This window comes from Varanus komodoensis, unplaced genomic scaffold (genome assembly GCF_004798865.1).
Source record: "Varanus komodoensis strain SLA01 unplaced genomic scaffold, ASM479886v1 scaffold143, whole genome shotgun sequence".
In the NCBI taxonomy this organism is placed as follows: Eukaryota; Metazoa; Chordata; class Lepidosauria; order Squamata; family Varanidae; genus Varanus; species Varanus komodoensis.
This window is the reverse complement of record NW_025335417.1, coordinates 1-23,091: the sequence shown is the minus strand read 5'-3', so window position 1 is coordinate 23,091 and position 23,091 is coordinate 1. Positions and strand designations below refer to the sequence as shown.

The following is a 23,091-nucleotide window of genomic DNA, read 5'->3' as shown; positions in this document are numbered from 1 at the left end:
AGAAAGATGGGGTGGAGATGTAAAGTTGAAAAATATTGATTTTCAACAAACCTTATTAAAACAAAAGTGGTGGGGCAGAGGTGTAAAAAAGAAATGAGATAATCTTTTGTCTTAAAAAGGAATGGTATAAATGGGTTGGCATGTTTATTGTGGTATGGAAAGGCTAAGGTATATGATTTTAATGTGGAAGCTTCTCTACATTTAAATGTGTTGAATTATGAAGGGATTATAAGATATGATTTAAACTGAACTAAGAAGGATAAGAATAGGAGTTGAGACTTTTTTTTTTCTTTGTAGGTGACATAAGGGAAAATAAGAGATCGTTTTCTTTTCTTTTTTATCTTAAAAATGAACGACCAAAAGCTAAGTTACATAACTCTTTTGTTTTTGAATTGCTATACTAGAAAATGATTATTATGAGAGTAGCAGGAGCTGTACTAAGCAGATTTCTTTTTATAAGCGAGATATATTAAAGATTGTAAGAAGCTGGACTCTTATAAGGAGTTAATTGTATGTGACTAAGTGAAGTGTAAGCTAGATGAAACTTTAATAAATTAGCTCAAAGAAAATTTGTTTAAAAGATATCATAGGTAATTGTTGTCATCAAGCAGATTAGATATGATGTCTTTAAAGATGCTAAATGGATGTTAGACATGTGAACATAAATCGGGTTAAAAGTCTTTAGTCCTTTTTTAAGCTTGGAACATTTCTTCTCTTTCACTTTCCTCTTTAGTAGATATTGGATGGGAATACTAGTAAGCAAAAAATGTATTTGATTGCATTTGTAGGAGTTTATCTGTTTAATATTAGAAAAATGAAAAGATCTTGAATTGTATAGAGTTGGTTAGATTGAAGCTACTACTGAAGAAGAAAGAAGATATTGACTTTTACCAAATATGGAGAGTCTTTCTTTTAATATTGGTCAAGAAAAATGGGACTTTGTAAGAAATGGATGGACTGATCTTACCACAGAAGGAGAAAGAAGATAGTGACTTCTATCAAATTTGGAATCTCTTTTTTTTTATTGGCTGGAGAAACGGGACTTGGTTTAGATCTAAAAATGTTTTTAAGATTTCATAAATGGATCTGAATATGATTACAGAATGTTAAAAGATATGTAGTAGTTAACCCAGTAGGGGCTGGGGCTGACCCAGGCTGGGGCTGACCCAGTAGTTCCGATGTTTGTGATGATTGATGTTTTTAGTATTGGTTTAAGATTTAATAAAAATAATAATAATAAAAAAGAAATCTGCAAAGCAAGGAGAGAGTAGAGCCCAGCAAAACCAGGGCTGTGGAATGTGTCCAAAAGATGAAGAGAACCCATGCTTATGTTTGGAGATGCTGATATGATTCTGCCTTTGGCCTACCATGCTAAGATGCCTGCACGTCCCAGACTCCATCTCTGAGGTGGAAGTAGCACTCCCAGAGATGGATGCTATTGGGTGATTGGACAGGAGCAGCCTGGGGAGTCTGGGGGGGTGGCTCCTCGTCCAGGCCTGTCAGAAGGAGGAGACCTCACAGAGGCCGAGCATCCTTTGACCCCCAGAAAAGTCACTGCCTGAAGCAGTGAGTCAGTAAGTTTCCTGCTATGAGAAGAAGTGCTTGCATGCAATCCAGGACTCCTGCGGAGAAGTTACTCGGTATGGATACGACCCTGACCAGAAGCTTCTAGAACACTGCAGCTGAGTCTTGAGTAGAGCTCAGCAGCCTTTGCTCTGAAAAGCCTTCAGTTTTTGCTTCGCTAGTAGTTCCAGAAGCAGCACTGGCGGGGGAGGTTGGTCAGGTGGCTTCTCTCTTGCTTCCTGGACCTGTCTTCATTGGTGTTCTGGGGTTCTGCGATCCTGCCCCTTGGATGCTGCTTGACTCTGCATTTGGACTCTGCAGTGCCTCTGACTGCCTTGGCCTTGACCTCTTGCATAGTCTGCGAAAATGGCTGCAGCCTTCTCTTTTGTACAAACTGCAACTGCATGGTGAGCAGTAGTGGAAGCACGGGACACATAATGGGCAATGAGCTAGAGAGGCAGAGAGAGGTGCCTGGCTGTGACCATGGACTGACCCTTTAAGAATGTGCTTCATGACAGGGCACTGAATCAGGCTGATATTGTGTTGGGGCACTGGCAACTGCGTAACAGGTCCCATGACTTATTCTGAGTAACTATTGCATCTTGGTTAAAATTGGGTTTTGGTGCTTCTGTTTTAATTATGTTTTGCTGTACTGGATTTTATGGTGTTTTAATTTTATTTAATCCCTTGCTGTGAACTGCCCCAAAAGTCCTGGTTATTGGGAGGCATGGAAATATTACTGCTCATAATAATATTGCTCCCGTGTGGATGGGGAGCTCAAGGATGGACAGGTGTCCTACTTTACAGAGGGAAGTCTTGCATCTGAAGAGGTACTCATTCAGAGTTGGACTTAACAGCAACGGATTGTAAGGAGGGAGCACAGGACTGTTGGAAGTTGTTCTTTGTCCCTAAGCAGCAGACAGGTCACCTAGTAGCTCTTCTCCACTGTGGTGCAATGTATTGGATTTCTGTACCCTTAGTTATTGTTCCTAAATGTGCACCTATACATCTAAATTTGCATGTGCTGTGCAAATTGCCTTCCTCTTTACTGCTGATGTGATTCCTGTTATTGGCAACACTTGCGCAGTCACCCTAAAGCCAATTCGCCCTTTAGGTTGCAAGGCCCGGGGAGCATCATTCAGTGATTCTCTCTATCCTTACTTCTTTGAAAGCCTTTGACTACATGGTGAAAAACAGGAGATGCCCCCAAATGGCCTTGATTGAGCTGTAGCGCATACATTCTGATGTCAAGACATTGATCGGCTCAGGAAAACACATGAAGAGGGCATTGTCCAAATGCACAGCGGTGGGAGTCCCGATACAATTTTAGCTTGTTTCTACTTGCCTCTTTTCAAAGGTTTCTGTACTGTTTGGTGCAGGATCTGTCCCTTCGCAAGGAGGCCCTAAAATGCAGAAATACCAGAGCAGCAGGAATGTGTTTCAACAGACAACTGCTCTCCTGTGGAAAAATATACTTCAGAAATGGAGGATGAGAGTGCAAAGTTTTCAGGTAAGTACAAAGAAGGAATTCAGGGGCAGAAATAGTAAGGGTAAAATGTTTGAGTTCAGCATTTCTGAGTACTTCATTTTTGAATCTGTGGTTCTGAAGCCTCCATGGTTGGAATAATTTCCAGGGTTGGCCATGTGTTTATTGAACAATTTTGCTATTTATCGTAATTGATCATTAAATGATGCAGGAGAATTGTGCAGATTGGCAGAAATTCTATTTTCCTTGATGCTAATGATATCTAGGAAAGTCTCTAATACATGTGGAAGATACAGGGGAACTATTGAAAACTTGCCTTTTTGGGTCAGTGAGAAGGAGGTAGAATTTTTAAGGGGGTACACATGTCTGGTAAATCAGTCTTCAAATGCAATTCATGGGCGCCAGTTGAGCATAGCATTGTTTTCTAAAATCCCTTCTGAACTGCTGTTTTGTGGAATTGAATTCCCTTCTTCCAGGGCTGAGCAGCTCATCAGTGAGCCTTGAGACCTTTCAGTAGGTTTCCATCTGTGAAGTCCTGGCTACTGGTTCGGGGCAGGGAATCACTCTTGCTGCTCCCACACAAAAAGTCCCTATTCCCACCCCTGAAGCTGTTCCTGAGGGCAGGGGACCTCCAAACCAGAATGGAATCTGGCTGCAATAGGGTGAGGGATTGGGGAAAAATGGTATCTGAACTCATATGAGTGGAAGAAATATATTCTGCTAAGACACGGGTCCACTCTAAGTGCATATACACTCAGTATGGGAAAAGAAAGGCAACGGCTGCATTTCTCTGTCCCTTCCAAAATCTATTGGGTCATTATCTAGAAGAATGGTAATGTGAGAATGCTACACATGGATTATGTTAAAATGCAAAACATGCATGTTCGTAACTGAAGGCCCACCTATTTCATGGAGCCATAGATTTAACAAAATCCAGCAACAAGACCATGGTGACTGTGGTTAGTACCACATGGTACAAATGATGAATCTGGTATTAGGGGTACAATATCCTACATCCTTAGTGTCTCCACTTTTCTAGCAGCCAGCGAAGACCCATTTAAATGAGGTGGCCACCGGAATCCATTACCACTTGCCTGGTTGACTCCAATGCTCATTCAAGGCTCTACAGACCGTCTGGGTGGGTCTTTGTGGAGAGGCTCCTGTTTGCTGGCTGCCAGAACTGAATCCTTGCAGCCGGCAAGTATTCTAAGGAACCTGCAACATCTCCTGCCTTTCACTCCACCCAGCCCAGTGGGTTACATGGCATATTTGTCCACATGCTGGTTCTTTTGCCTGCCCCTATATTGACCCATACACTTTTGCTGAGCCAGTAGCTTCCGTTAATACCTAGCAATGTGACAAAGCCCAGTGGAATGTACTCAAGACTTGAGTAAAGTAATATAAAAGCTTTGACAAAACACATCTGGTTTCACTGGCCTTTCCCATCCTTAAATCCTGTGAGTGCAGTTCTAGAATAATATTTCAAGCATCCTTCCAGCTGCCCGGTCTCCACCACCACCTGTATATGTTCCACTGTGCCTGAGTGTGTGTCTATGAGAGGGAGAGGATGTGTGGGTGGAAAATGGTTGTGGAAGAGAGCATTTCCTTATTACCCCTTCCTCCCTTCCATCTCCCTGTGTGCAGGTGAATCTTGTATAAGTTTGCATGTGGGGACTGGTGCAGAGAGCACCCTCTGTGTCCTCCCCATAACTATACAGCAATTAGCCTAGCTCTCCAGTTCTTTGCCTATAGTCTATTACTGTTAACTAGACTATTTCTGAAGCATAAAACCTCAATGTATTGCTCTAGATGTTATCACTTGCATTCTTCTGGATGTTTCTTTCCAGGAAGGGTTTTCCTCAGTGGTTCTCTTAATTGCAATAGTATTACTGACATTATGGGCCGACCTGCACACTCATGAAGAAATACCTGAGGCATTTCTTGGACATCTAGATGATCCTTCCTTCAATATTACTGGGGTCAAAATTGCTTATACTCCAGATACAATGATGGCAAGAGAAACCATGAGGAAAATAGAAACCATCTCTGTCCTGCAAGGTATGTAATGGGTGCTAAAACAATTTCACAGTAGAGTATGTGCCTTCCTTCAGAATGCTTACAGATTGAGTTTCAGCTTGAAAGAGAAATGCTACAGTGACACTTCCCTTTACACTTAATAGTATCCGCAGAGAAGGCCACCAAAGTAAAGGCTATGATACAACAAGGCAATCAATACAAAAGGAAGGCAGAGTTTGCTGTTAATCTTGGATCCTGGCTGATTGGAAGACTGGTTAATGATTTCCTGCATTGCATAATGCATTTTCAAATCTCGCCATTCTATGAAACTTGTTCGCCCAAGAAATTTGGTTACCTCAATATGAGGCTTCTTCAGTTCCTGCGCCTTGTTCCTCGAAAGGTGATAAAGCAAGTGGGCAACTGGCTGTATTAGTAGTTACTTCCTTACGAATGTCAGTAATTCATTTTAAAAGGTTGAATAGCTACACCATAGCTATCCTTATCAAAAATTCAACGCATGCTTATATTTAGGTTAACATAGAGATTTTCTCTAGGAGTTCACCCTATTATGATGTAGACTGCTGGAACAGATCAGAAAATTATCTAGGAGAACTTGAAGATGTATTCTTCTCAGTTCCTTTAGGGGTGGCTGGCAATTTTAATGCACATATTGGTTGAACCAATCAGGCCATTGCTAAGGTTTAAGGAACATCTACAGATTATGGGAAAATGTAGAAACCTGAAATTCTAAAGATATGAACTTCAATTACTCTGGCCTTGCTCTTTTTGCATTAACTATGAAATTTAATTGAACATTCCCAATTTGATAAATCACAAGGAGACTTTACTATGTAAATCAGGGGTCTCAAACTCACGGCCCGCGGGCCAATTGCCGGGACGGGCGGGGCACGGGGGCGGGGCTCTGCAGCCTTCAAAGCGCCTCCAGGAGCCACGTGGGATGAGCGGCCCACCACCACCGCAGTGGTGGAATACTTGATGTGGCCCAGCCTCACCCAGACTCTACTTCTAGCGGCCCCCAGTTCAGTTGAGTTTGAGACCCCTGCTGTAAATAATCTTGGTACAAGCATGGCAGATTATGCGATAATGGGGAGAAAAGATGGGCGCGAACATGGGCGTGCTGAGGGGGGATGGGCGTGATTGTGCTGGGGGGGGAGATGGCCGAGAATGCGGTTGCACTTCTGCAGGAAAGATGGGAGCAAACTCAGCCATCTCCCCCCTGCCCCCAGCACAATCGCAGTCATCTCCCCGCTTGAGGTGGGGGAGAGATGGCCGCAATCATGGTTGCCACCCAATGTGGAGTTCGTGACCTGATTCAAAATTGTTAGGAAATTTTTGTTCATGACCTGATTTGGGCATGAACTGAGGTGTTTGTGAGCCAAGGTACCACTGTACTGGGATGCAAACTTGGGTGGCTGGAATTAGCAGCTTTTATGCCTGCTTTATTCATAGGCTCATAGAATAGTTGGGTCCGAAGGGGCCAAAAAGCCCATCAAGTCCAATCCCCTGCTGGTGCAGGATGCCAGTTAAACCATCCCACTCCAATGGCTATCCAGTTTCTTTTGGAATGTCTCTTGTATGGAAGAGCGCACAACCTCTCCTGGCACCTGGTTCCACTGTTGCATTGATTGTACAATTAGGAAATTCTTCCTTGTGTCTAGCCTGCACCTGGTATCTCTCCCAAAATATTTTGTAGATTTGCTAATAAAATAAAGGTAGCATTTACAAGATTAAGTGTTCTTCCTTTTTGTGAATTTAGGGGTGTCTTTGGGATCAGAGGCTCTGTTGTTGCCTAGATGAGAAGCCTTTGGAGAATGCAGTGCAGCCCCACTCACCGCCCTCCAGTTGCCTGTTGCTTGCTTGCCATGACTGCCTTGCTGTGGCTCAAGTCCCCTCTTCATCTCCTGAGCGATCCACAAGGCTGGAGTTCAGGATGTCAGGTTAAATAGCCTAGTGTTTTATCAGAGCATGAACTCCAGAAGCAATGCCTTGGTGAGTCTCTTCCCCTGTAGACACCCATGGCATATACACAAGCATAGCTAGCAGAGCATCTGCCCAAGAGGCTGTTTCTTCCTCTCCTGGATGAGATCCCACCCAGTAACAAGATTTTCTTGCAACAGGCATACAAACAGAACTCATGGAAGATGAAAAAGCCATGGAAGCAGCGCAAAAGGAAGAACATGGTATCATTGGAGTGGTGTTTCAGGATGACGTTTCCTATCGGCTCAGATTTTCTCCTTTTGATGTGGTTTCTCCAAGCAGCTTAATTGAAGACATAGGTAATTTCAAGGCACCTTTCTACTTATGTTCCATTTCCCAGATATTTCTATGCATCATCATCCTATATTCATAGAAGACATTTTGAGTGTGCTTTTAAGGTAGAGAAGGGATCCATGCATTCTCCACATTCAATCTTACTAAAAATGTTAATTTTAATTTCTACCCCACTCAATAGCTGCTGTTTGCATCCATTATAGTAATACAATCAAGCAATAATAAAACTATTCAAAAAGGCAAATGCGTAGAATCATATAGCTACTAAAAGAAAGTCTGATACAGAATAGACTTGTTAAAAACACCAGATATGGGTGTCCCCATCAAGCCATTGAATGTCCCCAGATGTCTTTAAATGTACTTGCACAGAGGGCCCTCTTGTCTTGGGACCAAAAAGATAAGCCTGTTGGTTGCACAGTAGAGAGGCTGCCATGGAAAGGATGCTACCCCTTGTTCCTGCTAAAGCTAGAATTGGGCTCAGAGATGTATAGGCAGCCAATGCAAGTGGGCCAGAATTAGGCTACATGTTCAGGCCTTCTGGTCCCACCTAGTAACCTGCCTGTCATTTTACACAAGCTGCAGCTTTCGAGCCATTTTCAAGGGCTGTCTGCAATGCAATGCAGTGCACTGCAGTAATCGAACTCAGAGAAGACCAAAGCATAGATTATGTAACCAAGCTATTGCTGTCCAGACAATGGTGTAGCTGGGCCAGCAGCTGAAGCTTGTAGAAGGCACTCAGTGCCCTTGAAGCCACCTGACCATCAAACAATAACGAGGGTTCCAGGACACTAGAATGTTTGGTATTCCCTTGCAATTATATATGGTATAACACCAATTTGTCCCTGTTTCTTTCTTTGATGTATACAAGACTCTGTATGTAATTAAGAAAAATCATTTGCTTTTCCCTTGCTTGCAGATTTATGTTATGACTTTTCATCAGGATATTGTAGCAATCCAAAATACTGGTTCAAGGGGTTTGTATCACTGCAATCAAGCATTGACAGTGCTCTTATTGAAGTAAGTTGAAGCAGTTTAGTTTGGGAATGTTTTTCCTTCAACTTTTTATTGGATTGCATGATTATTATTATTATTATTATTATTATTATTATTATAACATTTCTATGCCGCCCCTTGCCAAAACCTCAGGGCGGTTTACAACACAATAAAATACATGGAAATACAATAGAACCTAATAAATTACCATTAAATACAAAAATACAAAAAATACACTGAGTTACAAATATAAAATTAAAATTATCAGTATAAAATAAGTAAATAAAAATATAGGAGGAGAAAGAGAAGGAAGAAGAAGTTGCCCTGGCCAGATCATATGTTTTAACAATTAAAATGATGTTTAAATAAAAAGGTCTTTACCTGGCGCCGAAAAACCAGTAACGACGGTGCCAGGCGGACCTCTTTGGGGAGTGAATTCCATAGGTTGGGCGCCACTGCAGAGAAAGCCCTCCTCTGAGTACTTACTCTCCTAATTTCTTTCATGGAGGGTTCCCAGAGAAGGGACTCTCCTGCAGATCTCAAAGGGCGGTCGGGCATATACAGACGTAAGCGCTCGTTCAGGTAGCCAGGACCCAAGTGGTTTAGGGCTTTATAGGTCATAATCAACACCTTGAATTGGGCCCGGGCTTCAATGGGAAGCCAGTGAAGCTGACGGAGGACTGGAGTCATGTGAGCATAACGCCCCGTCCCCGTCAGCAACCTGGCAGCTCTATTTTGCACCAATTGAAGTGTTCAGGCTGTCTTCAGGGGAAGCCCCACGTAAAGCGCGTTACAGAAGTCTAGGCGGGAAGTCACCAGCGCGTGTGTCACCGTCGCCAGGCAGTTGTACTCCAGGTAGGGGCGCAGCTGATTAATCAGCCGAAGCTGAAGGAAGGCGTTCCTCGCCACCGCTGTCACCTGAGCTTCCAAAGAAAGCTCCGGGTCGAGGAGTACTCCTAAGCTGCGGACCTTATCCCTAAGAGGGAGTGTTGCACCATTCAGGACCAGGTCAAATCCACCCTCTCCGAAACCCGATTCGCCAACCAACAGGACCTCCGTCTTGTCTGGGTTGAGTTTCAGTTTATTGGCCCTCATCCATTCCCTTACCTCGGCCAAGCACCGGTTCAGCACAGCCACTGCCTCACCTGGATTAGTGGAAAACGAGAGGTAGAGCTGGGTATCATCAGCGTATTGATGATTCCGCAGCCCACACCTCCTGATGACCTCTCCCAGCGGTGTCATATAGATGTTAAATAGCAGAGGGGATAGAATGGAGCCCTGTGGTACTCCATGGCATAACTGCCATGACATAGAGACATGGTCTCCCAGCACTACCTTCTGGAATCGACCTTTGAGATAGGAGCGGAACCACTGCAAAGCAGTGCCTCCAACCCCCAATCCCGCAAGCCTATCCAGAAGGATACCATGGTCGATGGTATCGAAAGCCGCCGAGAGGTCCAGAAGAACCAACAGGGATGTACTCCCCCTGTCCTTCTCCCTGCACAGGTCATCATACAGGGCGACCAAGGCAGATTCAGTACTGTACCTGGGTCTGAAGCCGGACTGAAAAGGATCCAGATAATCAGTTTCATCCAAGAGTGCTTGGAGTTGTCCCGCCACCACTCGCTCCAACACCTTGCCCAGAAACGGGATGTTGGCCACAGGTCTATAGTTAGTGGCCATCTCTGGATCCAGTGACGCTTTCTTCAGGACCGGTCGTATTACCGCCTCCTTTAAAGGGGCAGGCACTCGACCCTCCCTCAGAGAAGCGTTAACCACTTCCAAGATCCAGGTCCCAATCCCGTGCTTGGAGTTATTTATTAACCAAGACGGGCAAGGATCCAATAGGCAAGTGGTGGGACATACTCGTCCAAGCACCTTGTCCACATCATCGGGTCGCAATAATTGAAATTCCTCCAATAATTTTGGACCAGACGGTAGCATTGGCGACTCCTCAGAGACCTCTGATTCATTAGTGGAGTCCAGCTCGTGACGAATCTGAGCGATTTTCTCCCTGAAATGCCTGGCAAAGTCGTCACAGCGGGCCTTTGAGGGTGGCATCGGATCTTCCTTAGGACCCGGGCGAACCAGGCCTTGCACCACTCGAAAAAGCTCCGCCGGACGGCATTGTGAGGAGGCAATGGAAGCGGAAAAAAACTTCTTTTTCGCCACCTTCGCTGCCACAGCATAGGCCCGATAGTGGGCTCTCAAGTGTGTTCGGTCAGATTCATCCCGTGATTTCCTCCACCTACGCTCCAGTTGTCTCCCAACCCACTTCATCGCCCGCAATTCAGGTGTATACCAAGGGGAAGAGTGGACTCTGCCCGGTGGAAGGGGACGCTTGGGAGTGATCGTGTCCACAGCCCTGGTCATCTCTCCGTTCCACAGTTCGACCAGAGCCTCGACAGGAGCACCAGTCTTGTCCGCCGGAAACTCCCCCAGGGCCTTCAGGAATCCATCCGGATCCATCTGGCTCCGGGGGCGGGCCCATACAATCGGGTCCGCACTCTTATAGGGGGAGAGGCCGCTCTCGAGCACAAACCTCACCAGGAGGTGATCTGACCATGACAGGGGAGTCAAACATAAGTTCCTCACCTTCAGGTCATCCTCTTCCTGCCCCGTCGTGAATACCAGGTCCAGAGTGTGTCCACGTTCATGGGTCAGGCCGATGACGTGTTGAGACAGGCCCATGGCCCTCACAGAAGCCATGAAGTCCTGAGCCGCCCCGGTCAGGCCAGACTCGGCATGGAGATTGAAGTCCCCCAGGACCAACATCCTGGGGATCCTCAACACCAGGTCCGAGACGGTCTCTGTCAGCTCAGATAGGGAGACTGCTGGGCAGAAAGGTGCACGGTACACCAATAGAATCCCCAATCTGTCTCGTTCGCCCTACTTCCATTTTTATCAGTCATCATATTTGTTTCCACCAAAGTAGATATTAGGCTTATCATACATATTAATGTTGAAATAAATTCTCCTGAGTGCTGCTCCTTTGTTAATCAAAATGTCATCTTCCATGCAGAGGAATCTGTAGGACTGAGGGAACTGCAAGGGTTGCAGAAGTACGGACACGCACACGCGTGCGCGTGTGTATGTGTGTGTATGTGTGTTGAGGGGGTCAAGTCCTCAGCCCAGTGAGGATTCTCAATAGGTATGTGATACTGACTGTTGTAGCGGGGAAACAAAACAGAAAACTAGGAGGCGAGGAAGAAGAATGGTTGGATACTGAAGAGAAGGACTCTGTACTACAACACTTTGTTGCAGGTTGCTTGTTTATACTTAAATGTGTAGGTCTGGCAAGAAGATGTTACCTGTCAACACCCTATTGTTCTATCATAGCCATTTTTGCGTGTCTGTAGTATTTCCATGTGGCCAAACCTTTTCATTATAGCCTGATCAAGGTTAATTTTGTGCAAATCATTTCTTTCAACCAGAAAAAAAATGAAATTGCTGAGAGTATTGAAGCTAGGCAGCAAGAGAGAGGTGTGGCCAAATTCCTTCTCAGTCTGAATACCATGCAGTGCACCTTTTCCAGAATGGAACTGGGAAACTTCTTGAGTGGGTTTGTGAAGCGCTCCAGCCACTCATGCTGGAGTTTGGATGTCACAAGAACCCCTGCCCAGTGAAGGTCATGCTGCTAACTGGGTGATCCGTGACAACGAAGTCATGTGGGGAAGCCACTGTGGCTTTTTTCCCCTCTGTGATTATGCAAACCTGTCCAATGCTACCTAGTATATATTTAAAAAAGGAAATTGGGTCAATGTTATAAATCAAACAGAAATAAAAGGCACCACTCCAAAGAGAAGAAGACTGCCATTGTATGTTGTGTGTCTGCGCAGTCTGCTCACTGTGGATGGGCTTCCAGGTCCCTGCTCTCAAGTCTTGCCATTCCTGGCCTTTAATCTGGGCTTCCAAAGCTGGCGGGTGGGGGGGGGGGGGTCCTCTGCAAAGAAGGGCATAGTCACACTAATAGCAACCCATCCTGGATGTCCCCGGACTGCGCTAGTATGTTGGTTCACTGGATGTATTCTGTGTTTTTGGCAGACAAGGGGTACTCCTGGTCCCCTCTCTCATCTGCCGGATGCCTCAAGCAGGGGAAAGAATAAGGGGGGATGAAACGCCATTGTATCCGCTACCAGTGCTTTGGGTCAGTCACAGCCTGAGCTGCAGCAGGTGTGGGAATGAGGCAGTAGCGCTAAAGCTTCAGCACACTACGGAAGCATGGGAAGCAAGCAAGGAAGGAAGTTCGTGCTATAAAGCAGTGGTCCCCAGCCTTTTCGGCACCAGGGACCAGTTTCGTGGAAGACTATTTTTCCACAGACCGGGGGTGGGGGGAATGGTTTCCGGATGATTCACCTCATTACAGCAGTGCCTCATATTTCAAACTTAATTTGTTTCAGGAGGCTAATTGAACTCTGAATTGTTTGAAGTCCAAATCAATTTTTCCCATTAGAAATAATGGAAAGTGAATGAATCCATTCCTAGACCCTAAGCAATACCCATTTCGATAAATTTAAACATCAAATATGGCCTCCTGAAAAGAATTAAGTCTGAGGTTATATATGGGATTTGATCAAAAATATGGCAAATATTTAAACAAAAACATTACAGAAAAAGACACATTGCCATTAATCCCCGTCAAAATGCTCCTCCTCACTTCAAACACACCCCATTGTTCTTGAATGTCTAGTTGCACTGCTGTGGCTGCCTTGATGTCCTGAATCGATTCAAGCCAAATGGATTCAAGGCAACATGAATCAATGCAAGATGAATCGATTTGGGACACTGAGGCAATGTGTCTTTTACTGTAGTATACTTTTTCAACTTAGGCACACAACTGATGACGTTTTTGCTGTGAACACATTTTTTTCATGGTGCTTGCAGTTCGAACTTAGAAGCATCGTTTGAACTGCAGAGCCATCTTATCTTGACTCTAACATTCAAACTGAATTGTTCAAAGTTAGACTCCTGCTTTGCGGCCCAGTTCGTAACAGGCCATGGACTGGTACTAATCCACAGCCCAGGGTTGGGGACCCCTGCTATAAAGAGTATCTCACTAATGCAAGGCAGGCCAGTCCAAATAGTGAAGAGTAGTTACAGCTGGTCAGGAGTCAAAAGCCAGAGAAACAAGACAAGGAGAAGTGGTACCTGGGATTGGAGTAGAGCAAGGGAAGCCAGGTGGGGTCCAGAAGCAGGAGCAAGGCAACAGTCAGAGTTTTCAGAAGGCACAGGGCAGTCCAACAACAGCAAAGACCACCATAGCTGAGATAGCATCTGGAGGGAAGAGCCGGTTCTTATATAGCTGTGCCCTCAGGGCTCCCAAGTGGTGCTTGTAACAGCCCAGGTGGCCCACAATTGACTGTGGGCCCAGTCCTGCAACCACCAGAGCTGCTATTCTGGCCTCTGGCCAGAAGAGGCAGCCCTGATGCCGCCTCAGAACCTCACACTAAGAAGGGCCCTGCTGGATCAGACCAAAGTCCTCTCCAGCTTTCTCCTTAGCAAGTAGCATCTGAGCAGTGGCTTCAAACATGGCAGCAGCAAACCTGCAGCCGTTGGGACTTGCTGTGCCCAATCATAGACCCTCCCTCATTCTGACAGGCTGCAGACCTCCAGGGGCACAACCCTCTGCCTGTTAGTCAGACAAAATGGTGGGAACTGTGGGACTTTTTGCATTTACACGTGCACAGGATTGTGCCTTAGTCTGATCTGTATTTGTAAAGTGGGGATACAAGTACTCACAACCATGTAAGTGGTGAGGATTGGTTATTTTTGCATGCAGAAGTCTACTATTGAAAATAGTAATCACTTTTCCTTTTCCTTTTAGCGGATCACCAATCATTCTGTTTGGGATGAAATGAAATCAATGAGTGCCATCCGCATGGAATCGCCTACTTTTACACCATTAAATATCTTTCAGAACCTGCCATTCTACTTTGCAATACCAATGTGCTTTTCTCCAATTATATACTTCTTGTCACAAAATGTTTCGCAGGAGAAAAGGAAATTAAAGGAGGTGATGAAGACAATGGGGCTACAAGACACGGCATTCTGGTGAGCTGCGAGACACACCTTCCTCAGCTGGGCCAACATGCCAGAAGAAGGGGAAAGGCATGATGTGAATCTAGCACATCTAAGTGTATATGTTTTATAGGATGATATTAAAAATGCTAAATCCCTGCCTCCTGCTACCCTGGGCACTGCTAAATTTGATATTGCCCAGGACATGAAACAGCTGCTGAAAATGATGGGGGTTCCACTCTAAGGTATCTAGAAAGCACCAAGCTAGGAAAGGTTGATACAGCTCTATGGGGACATATCCCAGCACCCCTATTCCAATGGGCACAGCTCCTGCTTGCCACTCCGGCATTAGCCGGGATGCTCCCCTGGAGGTGTTCTCAGCCAGCCACTGCTTTCCCCCTGCTGCTCCGCAGAGCCCTTGTCTGGTCATTGGACTTGCACAGAGATTCTGCGGGAGCAACAGAGCAGCTGCAACCACACTCTGTGCCCAGGCAGAAGCCCTCTCCCACACACGTGCCCGCATCTCCCCCTCCCTCACTGCACATGTGCCCAATGCTCCTCCCACGTGCAGGTCTGGTAGCACAGGACAGAGGGTGCCTGCCCTGCCCGGCACATTTTCCCAAGGATGACAGCTGGGGCGTCTGCCTGGGAAGCTCTGCCAGCAGGCTGTCAGGGGCGAGGGGAGTCCTTCAGGTTATGGGGGCAGAGTGGGAGCAGCACAGAGGGCAGGAGGCCTAATGGGATACAGGGCAGCAGCCCAGGGCGGCAGCCAGAGTGGAGTGCCACATGCTGCTAACCTTTGCGTTCACTGCTGCTGTGTCCCCTCCTGATGGGGGCCCTCTGATGCCTCGCCCAGCTCCCCGGCTGCCTTGCCAACTCGGTGTGATGCCACCTCACCCTCCTTGCCTGGTTGTGCCATGGTATCCCCTCACGAGGCCTTGCCACTTGTGGTGCGGGCAGGGACATGGGACAGCGTGTAAGAGGTGGGCCCCTGTGAGGCAACATTGTGGCATAGCCACACAAGGTGGGCAAGCTGGCATCAAGATGAATTGGCGAAGTGGTGAGAGAGGTGTCTGAGGTAGCCAGGCATCAGAGCATTCATGCCAGGAGAGAAAACGGGAAGAGCTGGAGCAACCCGTTAGTTCCCTGTCTGCTGAGAACTCGGCAGTTGCTAGGCGAACAGGGCAGTGAAACATGGCAGCCAGCCACTGCAGCTGCCAAACTCATTGGCCAACATGGGGAAGCCATGGAGAAACCTTGTAACCACCTTTACACATAATAACAAGCAGTGTGGAAATGTAGTACCCTTAGAACAGACTGTTGGTTCTCTGTGGTGATTCACGGTAACCAAACAGACCACATTTCACCATACCTCCTGTTTTAACACATGACAACAAGCTATTGCTGTCATGGCTTATTATTATGTGTGAACACAACCATTGGATTCAACATGATAACATAAATTTAAGGGTTGAATATAGACTGAGCGTTGGTAGTTATTGGATGATGGGTTCTTGTTAAACATGGATTTGTTATGTTGTCTGAAGCCACCCAAAACAACAAACCAAGGTGAACCATCCAGGGTTCACAGCCCAACAAACCATGAGTTCCCTTCATGGGTTCTTTGTGGTTAACAGTGCATATCTGGGTTCAGACAACAGGATAACACATGGGTATCCTGAACCAAGTAATAAGAGTGTCCTTTTCGTGCTTGGCCATTTTGCAAGCTAGTATGACAAAAATATGTCAAATTCAAGTTGTTAAGAAATTTAACAGTTCATTTTTATTTACAGGTTATCCTGGGGTTTGCTGTATGCTGTGTTTGTATTGATTATATCCTGTGAGCTGGCACTTGCTTTGAACTATTTATATTTTGTATTGAGCAGCTTTCCTGCCCTATTTCTTCTCTTCTTCCTTTATGGCATATCCTCAGTAAGTCTTTATCCTTTCTTATATCATCTGTCAGTGCAGTTCCTTCAGGATTGAAAATGACTCCAGTTAATGCTAATGAAATAATTCATGCCATGTTTTTGACTCCTTCCAAATATCAATTTCTTCTCCACTGGAGATCGTATCCAAAACTGGTCTAGTCTTCCCAATGTGGAAAGCCTCTTCCATTCTTGGCAAGAAATCTTTATAAGTCAAACGTTTCATTTCTTTTGAGAACTCCTTGAAGCATCCTGGAGACAGGAAAAACTTGTCAGTGATACCTAGGGTTTCAATAAGCCCTCTAGGGTTCATTGCTATGTTTTTCTAGCATGGGAGTAGCTGGGGAACTTGTTCTATTAGATATCAATTGGTATAGCACTTGTGTCATTCCCAGAGTAAAGATGAGGATTTGGTTCCGTTTAGATACCAGGAAGCACTTCCTGACAGTCAGGACCCAGAGGGTGTGGCATGGGCTTCCACGAGAGGTGGTGGAGGCCCCATTGGTGAGGGTGTTCAAAGATAGGTTGGACATGCACATGGTGGGCATGTTGTGAGCAGAGCCGGCTGGTGCCGGAGGTCAGACTAGATGGCCCAGGAGGCCCCTTCTTACTCGCTCTGTTTCTATGTTTCTATATATGTTGAGAAAAAGATCATATTATTCAAACCTGCTTTGTGTTCAGGAGTTTCAGCTGGCCCATAATGGCACAGTCTGATAACTGGCTTAGGCTGGACACAAGGATTCATTTAAAACTGGTTACCATTAGCTTAGTTTCCAGGCACAATTCAAAGAGCTGTTTTTACTGTTTTAGCCCAAATGTCTTTGTATCAAAAGTACCCTAGGTGCTCATTTCATCATTGTTTCTGATTCCATCATTTAGAAATCAGGTTTGTGTCCAGCAAGTCTAGATTTTGCCATTCATGGCTCCTAATTATGAATCCCCTTTCTAGAGAGGTTTGGCAGGTTCACATGTAAAAGGGTGCCCAATGTTTTTTGGATATTTACATGCTGTTCATTTGCATTATTTGCCATATTTCATTTTTAACAGCGCACATTGGTATTATGTATATTTTCTAATCTTCTTGAGGACCAGTTTGGTCAGTCAAAAGCAATTTAAGAACTTCATTAAATTTGACAGTTAAATTTGTAATGATGGCACTACACTGGTAATTTCCTCTTTTCCAGATATGCTTCTGTTTTATGATTAGCTCTGTCCTAAAGAAGCCAAAAAGCACTTGCCTTGTTGTCTTCATCCTCAATTTGTTTTTTGGAGTCTTCAGCATTGTTACACTCATGAATCTGCTTCCGGCAGCTTTGGAATGGATTTTGAGCATCTTCTGCCCTTTTGCTTTTGGAAATGGACTCTCAAAGGTAGAGTGTGATGCCTTGTTTAGGATGGAAAATTCCACACCCCTTGTTCTTGGTGAGGCTGGTTGTAAACTTGACATTGGTGAAACATCCCAGCCTCTCTTGTGGGCTAGGCATTTTCTGTGCTCTCCCAAGTTATTCTGATAATTGTGTATGGACACAAATGCTGTTTGCCTTCATCTTATTTTACTGCTTTTTTCACAGGACTGCGATACATATTTAGTTACTACAGTTTAGAGGCTGGACGACAGTTAGGCTCATGAAAACCTTTGTTACATTTCATACATTTGCTCTTCCCCATCAGGATCTTGACCCATCAGATCTGAAGTTTATCTCTTTTCACACAGGTCTTCCGCTTTCAAAAATATGGGAAAAACTTCTATTTGTCTGAACTAATGCATGAACCTTGCTTATATGTCCTGCTTTTTGACAGTGCTTTATATATCCTGCTGACTGCCTATTTTGACAAGGTTGTGCCTGGTAAGCAAAGATTAACACTTGCTAGTTTGAAGGCTTACATTTCCTTATTGCAGATATCTGGAGTTGTCTGTTGAGATTTGCAAAAGCCGCCCTTGCTTTGAAAAATGCTACTTTGGGGACAATAGCAAGGTTGAAGGAGTATAACCTGTTCTTTCGATCTGTTGGATAGTAAATTCAGTTTCAGATCCTAAATTCTGTAGTATTGTCCAAAAAGAAAGATTATGTATGTTTCTTACTGGAGGGCTCCTAGCTCTGCTCATTGGAAGGTATTGTGCAGCAATGCTAGCTTTTTCCTGATTGGTTTTTCCACTGATAGAAAAATGATGGAAGAAACAGTAGGAAAAGGTGGAAGGTGCCAGGAAGACAATATTTTCATGACTCCTCCCCTCAAAAATGCCACAGCTGGCATAATCAAAGCCTTATTTGGAAGCATACTTTCTTCTGTCCATACCAGTGTCCTTACACAACTCTGCACACATCCATATACCATGTACCAAGAGTGAAATTTGTTTGTTTTAATTGATTTTTAAAATTTATTATTTATTTATGCATTAATTAAAATATTTATATGTCGTCCTATTCGCAAAAAAGCCTCAGGACGGCTTACAATATAAAATATAACAGAAATAACAGAAATAAATTCTCAACCCACACTGGCTACAGTTAAAAACATAGAAAAGACAATATTAAAACTTATTAAAATATTGCTGGAATAAAAAGGTCTTAGCCTGACACTGAAAAACAAATAACAACGGCGCCAGGCAGACCTCTCTGGGGAGAGCATTCCATAGATGGGGCGCCACCAAAGAGAAAGCCCTCCTCCGGGTACTTTGCCTCCTAATATCTTTCACGGAGGGTTCTCAGAGGAGAGCTGCTGCTGCCAATCTCAAGGGGCAGGAGGGCAAATATGGAAGCAGGCATTCCTTTAGGTATCCAGGTCCTGAGCCATTAAGGGCTTTATAGGTAATAACTAGCACCTTGAACTGAGCCCGGACTTCGATGGGAAGCCAGTGTAGCTGATAGAGGACTGGGGTTATATGAGAATAACACCCAGTCCCTGACAGCACCATGGCAGCTCTATTTTGCACCTTCTGAAGTATCCGGACTGTCTTCAGGGGCAGCCCCACATAGAGCACGTTACAGAAATCCAACCAGGAAGTAATCAATGCATGTGTCACTGTCGCTAGGTAGTCTTCCTCCAGGTAGGGGCGCAGTGGATAGATTAGCCGAAGCTGAAGGAAAGCGCTCCTCGCCACCGCAGTCACTTGGGCTTCCAAGGACAGCTTTGGGTCGAGGAGCACTCCCAAGCTGCGGACCCTGTCCTTTAGAGGGAGTGCAACCCCATCCAGGGCAAGGTCCAGGCCACCTACCCAGGAGCTCGATCCACCCACCAACAGGACTTCCATCTTGTCTGGATTATGTTTCAGTTTATTGGCCCTCATCCTCAAAATAACATAAATGCTTCCTACAATTTTTTAAAAAAATAACTAGTGAAATACCACTCAAATGGAAATATTTCATAGTGTTATAGCCTTATCATCCTACAATGTAATTTGTGCAGTGGAAGAGTTCTGCACTATGTTAAAAGATCAATTAAAAATAAAAAGGTGGCGACACAGGAGCCCTCCACAACAATTATACTGAATACATGCTGAGTTACGATAGATTCACCTGTCTGAAATATTACAGTCCATGTTAAAAATACATCTCTCGAGGAACTCAGGAGTTAAACCTGTGGAGATTGGCTAACCTTTCTGTCCTCAAAGAAAGTGAACTTGCTCTGGTACCAAAAAGCAAAAAAGATGTACACAGCATTGGGATTATAACTAGGGATGTGCTGAGCCTCTCTGGAATCTGGTTTTGCCTATTCCCAGCAGCTGTACTTCTTCCCTGCTTGCTCACACAGCACATGGAGCCCAATTCCTGATGAGAGCCCTGTGAATTGTGGATCTCAGACTCTGGGCCCTGCAGAGTGGTCCAGTTTCTAGGAGGCTGAACCAGGGAATCTGGCAGATTTACCACCCAAAGTGTATTCCTCACACATCCCTAATTACAGCTAATTACACAATCATGTAGATGCTGCCCAGGGTTATCAGACTGGGAACAAGCCAGAATCCTAAATCAGCTTCAGTGTATTGTTTAGGATCCTGGTTCATTCTGAACTTTGTATACATGGTTTTGCAATTAGGACAAAATGGCTACAGCTTGCCATGGACTTCTTGGTGTAGTTGCAGCTTGGGCAAAGAGGTGGAGTGTGCTACCAAAAAGGCTTGTTCATATCTTGGCTCAATATGCTGATACATGATTGTCTAAGTACAGCCAGTGTCTCCATGCATTTATACCTAGAGTGTGCAACTTGCTCCCCTGTCAACCAAAATATTAACTCTTTGAATGATCTGCTCTTTAAATAAACTGCAACTACTCAGTGAGACTGTATCGCAGAGGAAGGAAGATCGATGCATTTGGCTGTGTGTACAGTGAGTTTTGCAGTACCTTTTTGTGTTCAAGAGCATTGCTGTATGTGTTTTCTTTTCCTGTTAGACAAATACGGAGTGCCGTATCCTGCCTTTTTTTTCCTAAAGAAGTCCTACTGGTGTAAATCAAGAAGCACTTATAGCGAGGATGCTTCCGGAAACGAACAAGGCCATGGCATGATCTTCAGTGACAAAGCTGAGTCCGTGCCTTCTGAATTTGATGGGAAAGAAGTCATTAGGTAAAAGGCAGGAAATGTCCACTTGACCCATCCCTAGCAGGCTGCAGATTGCATTTTGTCTGAAATGTTCCAAGGTTCCTTGCAGTCAGGCCTATGGAGGTTTTGCTTCAAAGGGTGCAGGCATGTACGCTGGGAATGAATGACAAGAAGCTGGAAAAAAGCCTGAGGAAAATGCAGTCCTCATGTGGCATTTGCAGTGCCCTGCCAAAAGGTGGTTGTGGCCTGCCTTTGAGGGGCTGCCGGCCAGTGCGGTGGGGCCTTTCTCCCCCGGGAGTGAGAGGCCAGGGTGACTGCAAGGCAAGAATCCAGCCGGGTTCTAACAGCAAATGGCTTCTTGTTCTTTCAGACTAAACAATATTAAAAAAACATACAAAGTGGGGAAAATGGAAACAGAAGCTTTGAGAGGTAAGATGCTTCTAATTCCCTTTAATTCTCTCATCACTTCCCTGTTTATCATTCAGATGGCATTTTAATTCATATTCACTTTATTTTTCACTTTTGACCCCACGATGCAAACTAAAGCTCAGTAAGTTTTCAAAATTTGTAATTCACCAAATTTTACAATGCAGTTTTCCCAATGAAATTACATATATACATCAATATGTATATTAGGGAAAATAAAATTTAAATGCACTGCATTAGGAAACTTGCTTGTAAGTATGTATAAGTATAAATGTACATAATGTTTCTTATACACATAAAAATATTTGAACAATCCAGACTAATCAAACATGCAATTGGAAAAATGAGAAAACTGACAAATTCATACATCTCTGTTCTGTTGCTTCTGTACTCATCCATTGGCATCCCTCATGGTTGATATGCCAAAACAGGGGAAGTGCAAGATGGGAGTGGGAGGGTAATTCAAAGCCATTTTGTTGCAGATAGAAGTGCTTTTGGTTTCAGCAGGACATAGGCAGCAATATTATGCATGGTTGCTTAGGGGCAAGCCCCACGGGGTATGAATAGGATTGCTGTGAAAGTGCTTAGGTCTTCAGCCTCAGGGTATCCAGTCCCTTTCAGAGCTAACAGAGTGTCTCCTATACTAGGCTTGTCCCTGAATATTTACGAAGGCCAGATCACTGCAGTGCTCGGTCACAGTGGAGCTGGGAAAACTACCCTGCTGAACATTCTCAGTGGACTTTCCCAGCCATCTGATGGTAAGAATCACGGCTTTTAGATAAACTAGGCTGCCAGCCAAGTCCCAAATCTGTTTAGATGAGAAGAGCCTTACTGCTTTAGATGAGGGTGCCCTCAAAGGTGCCTCACCCAAAAAGAGGATATAGAATTGTGTACACTTCCAGCATGTCTAGAAATCTTACGTTAATTTAAATAGAAATAGAACTCATTTCACTGTACTGGGGAAGACTGCTAAGGTGACCTGTGTCCTTGCTCTGCAGATTTTAGGAGCTCTTCTCTGTTGTCTTGTGGTGTGGTTATCTTTCTATCTTTGCTCTTGGACCAAACAGCTTTCAAATACAGGACACCCTCAAATAGAAAGACATTGCTGGTCATAGCCTTTGGTCTATGGGACTGTGCTCTGCAAAGCAGGGCCTATAGCCACTCTATTTCGAGGTCAAAGAGCTAGTTACTCTCACATTGTTTCCTACAAGGGACAGGCAAATACTTTTGCAGAGTTCACAAGAAGAACATGAAAGCAATTATGAGGGACTGTTGTTCCCTGGCTGCTGCTATTTGGAGCCTTTTGCTGTGTGAAGAAGTAAGTTTTGGTAATGGAATGAGACTTACTTTCACTTAACTGTACTTGGAATAGCAGTCAGAATCTTGGATTTTAATTATCCTTGGGCAGAATCTTATGGTGACCACCCACATGCAGGAAGCCCTGCAGATTCTCACAGAAGGTGCCAATAAAACCTTGGAAAGAGCCAGTAAAACCATTGTGTCCAAACCTCTGCACAGTGCCAGACTCCCAAGTTGAAGCATCCCTAACAGATGGTTGTCCAGCTGCACCTTGAATGCCTTCAGTGTGGAAGAGCCCATGATCTCCCTAGATCCTTGGTTCTATTATCATATTACTCTAACAGTCCGGAAGCTTTTCCTGATGTTCAGCCAGAATCTGAGTAATTCCTGATGTTCTTCCAGTAATTTGAGTCCATTTTTCCTGTGTCCTACATTCTGGTATGATCAAGAAGAGATTGAAGAAGATCAGAGTGCCCGGTTCTTTCAGTTTTTCTTCACTGGACTTTGTTTCCAGTATTCCAATCATCTTTTTTT

The 23,091-nt window shown here is 44.7% G+C and overlaps 1 protein-coding gene across 1 annotated transcript in view; it reads left to right on the top strand.

Moving 5' to 3' along the window:
• LOC123020195 (ABC-type organic anion transporter ABCA8B-like) overlaps nucleotides 1–21,261 on the top strand; it is a gene marked incomplete at its 3' end in the record, with an annotated part of 22,916 nt that extends 1,655 nt beyond the window's left edge. Inside the window, exons 2-11 of the mRNA XM_044423626.1 lie at nucleotides 2,921–3,073; nucleotides 4,897–5,107; nucleotides 7,204–7,362; nucleotides 8,274–8,374; nucleotides 14,175–14,401; nucleotides 16,162–16,300; nucleotides 17,481–17,666; nucleotides 18,011–18,143; nucleotides 20,685–20,856; nucleotides 21,203–21,261. Coding sequence (XP_044279561.1) covers nucleotides 2,921–3,073; nucleotides 4,897–5,107; nucleotides 7,204–7,362; nucleotides 8,274–8,374; nucleotides 14,175–14,401; nucleotides 16,162–16,300; nucleotides 17,481–17,666; nucleotides 18,011–18,143; nucleotides 20,685–20,856; nucleotides 21,203–21,261 — 1,540 coding nt within the window. The remainder of the gene's footprint in view (nucleotides 1–2,920; nucleotides 3,074–4,896; nucleotides 5,108–7,203; nucleotides 7,363–8,273; nucleotides 8,375–14,174; nucleotides 14,402–16,161; nucleotides 16,301–17,480; nucleotides 17,667–18,010; nucleotides 18,144–20,684; nucleotides 20,857–21,202) is intronic.
• Nucleotides 21,262–23,091: the final 1,830 nt, after the last annotated feature.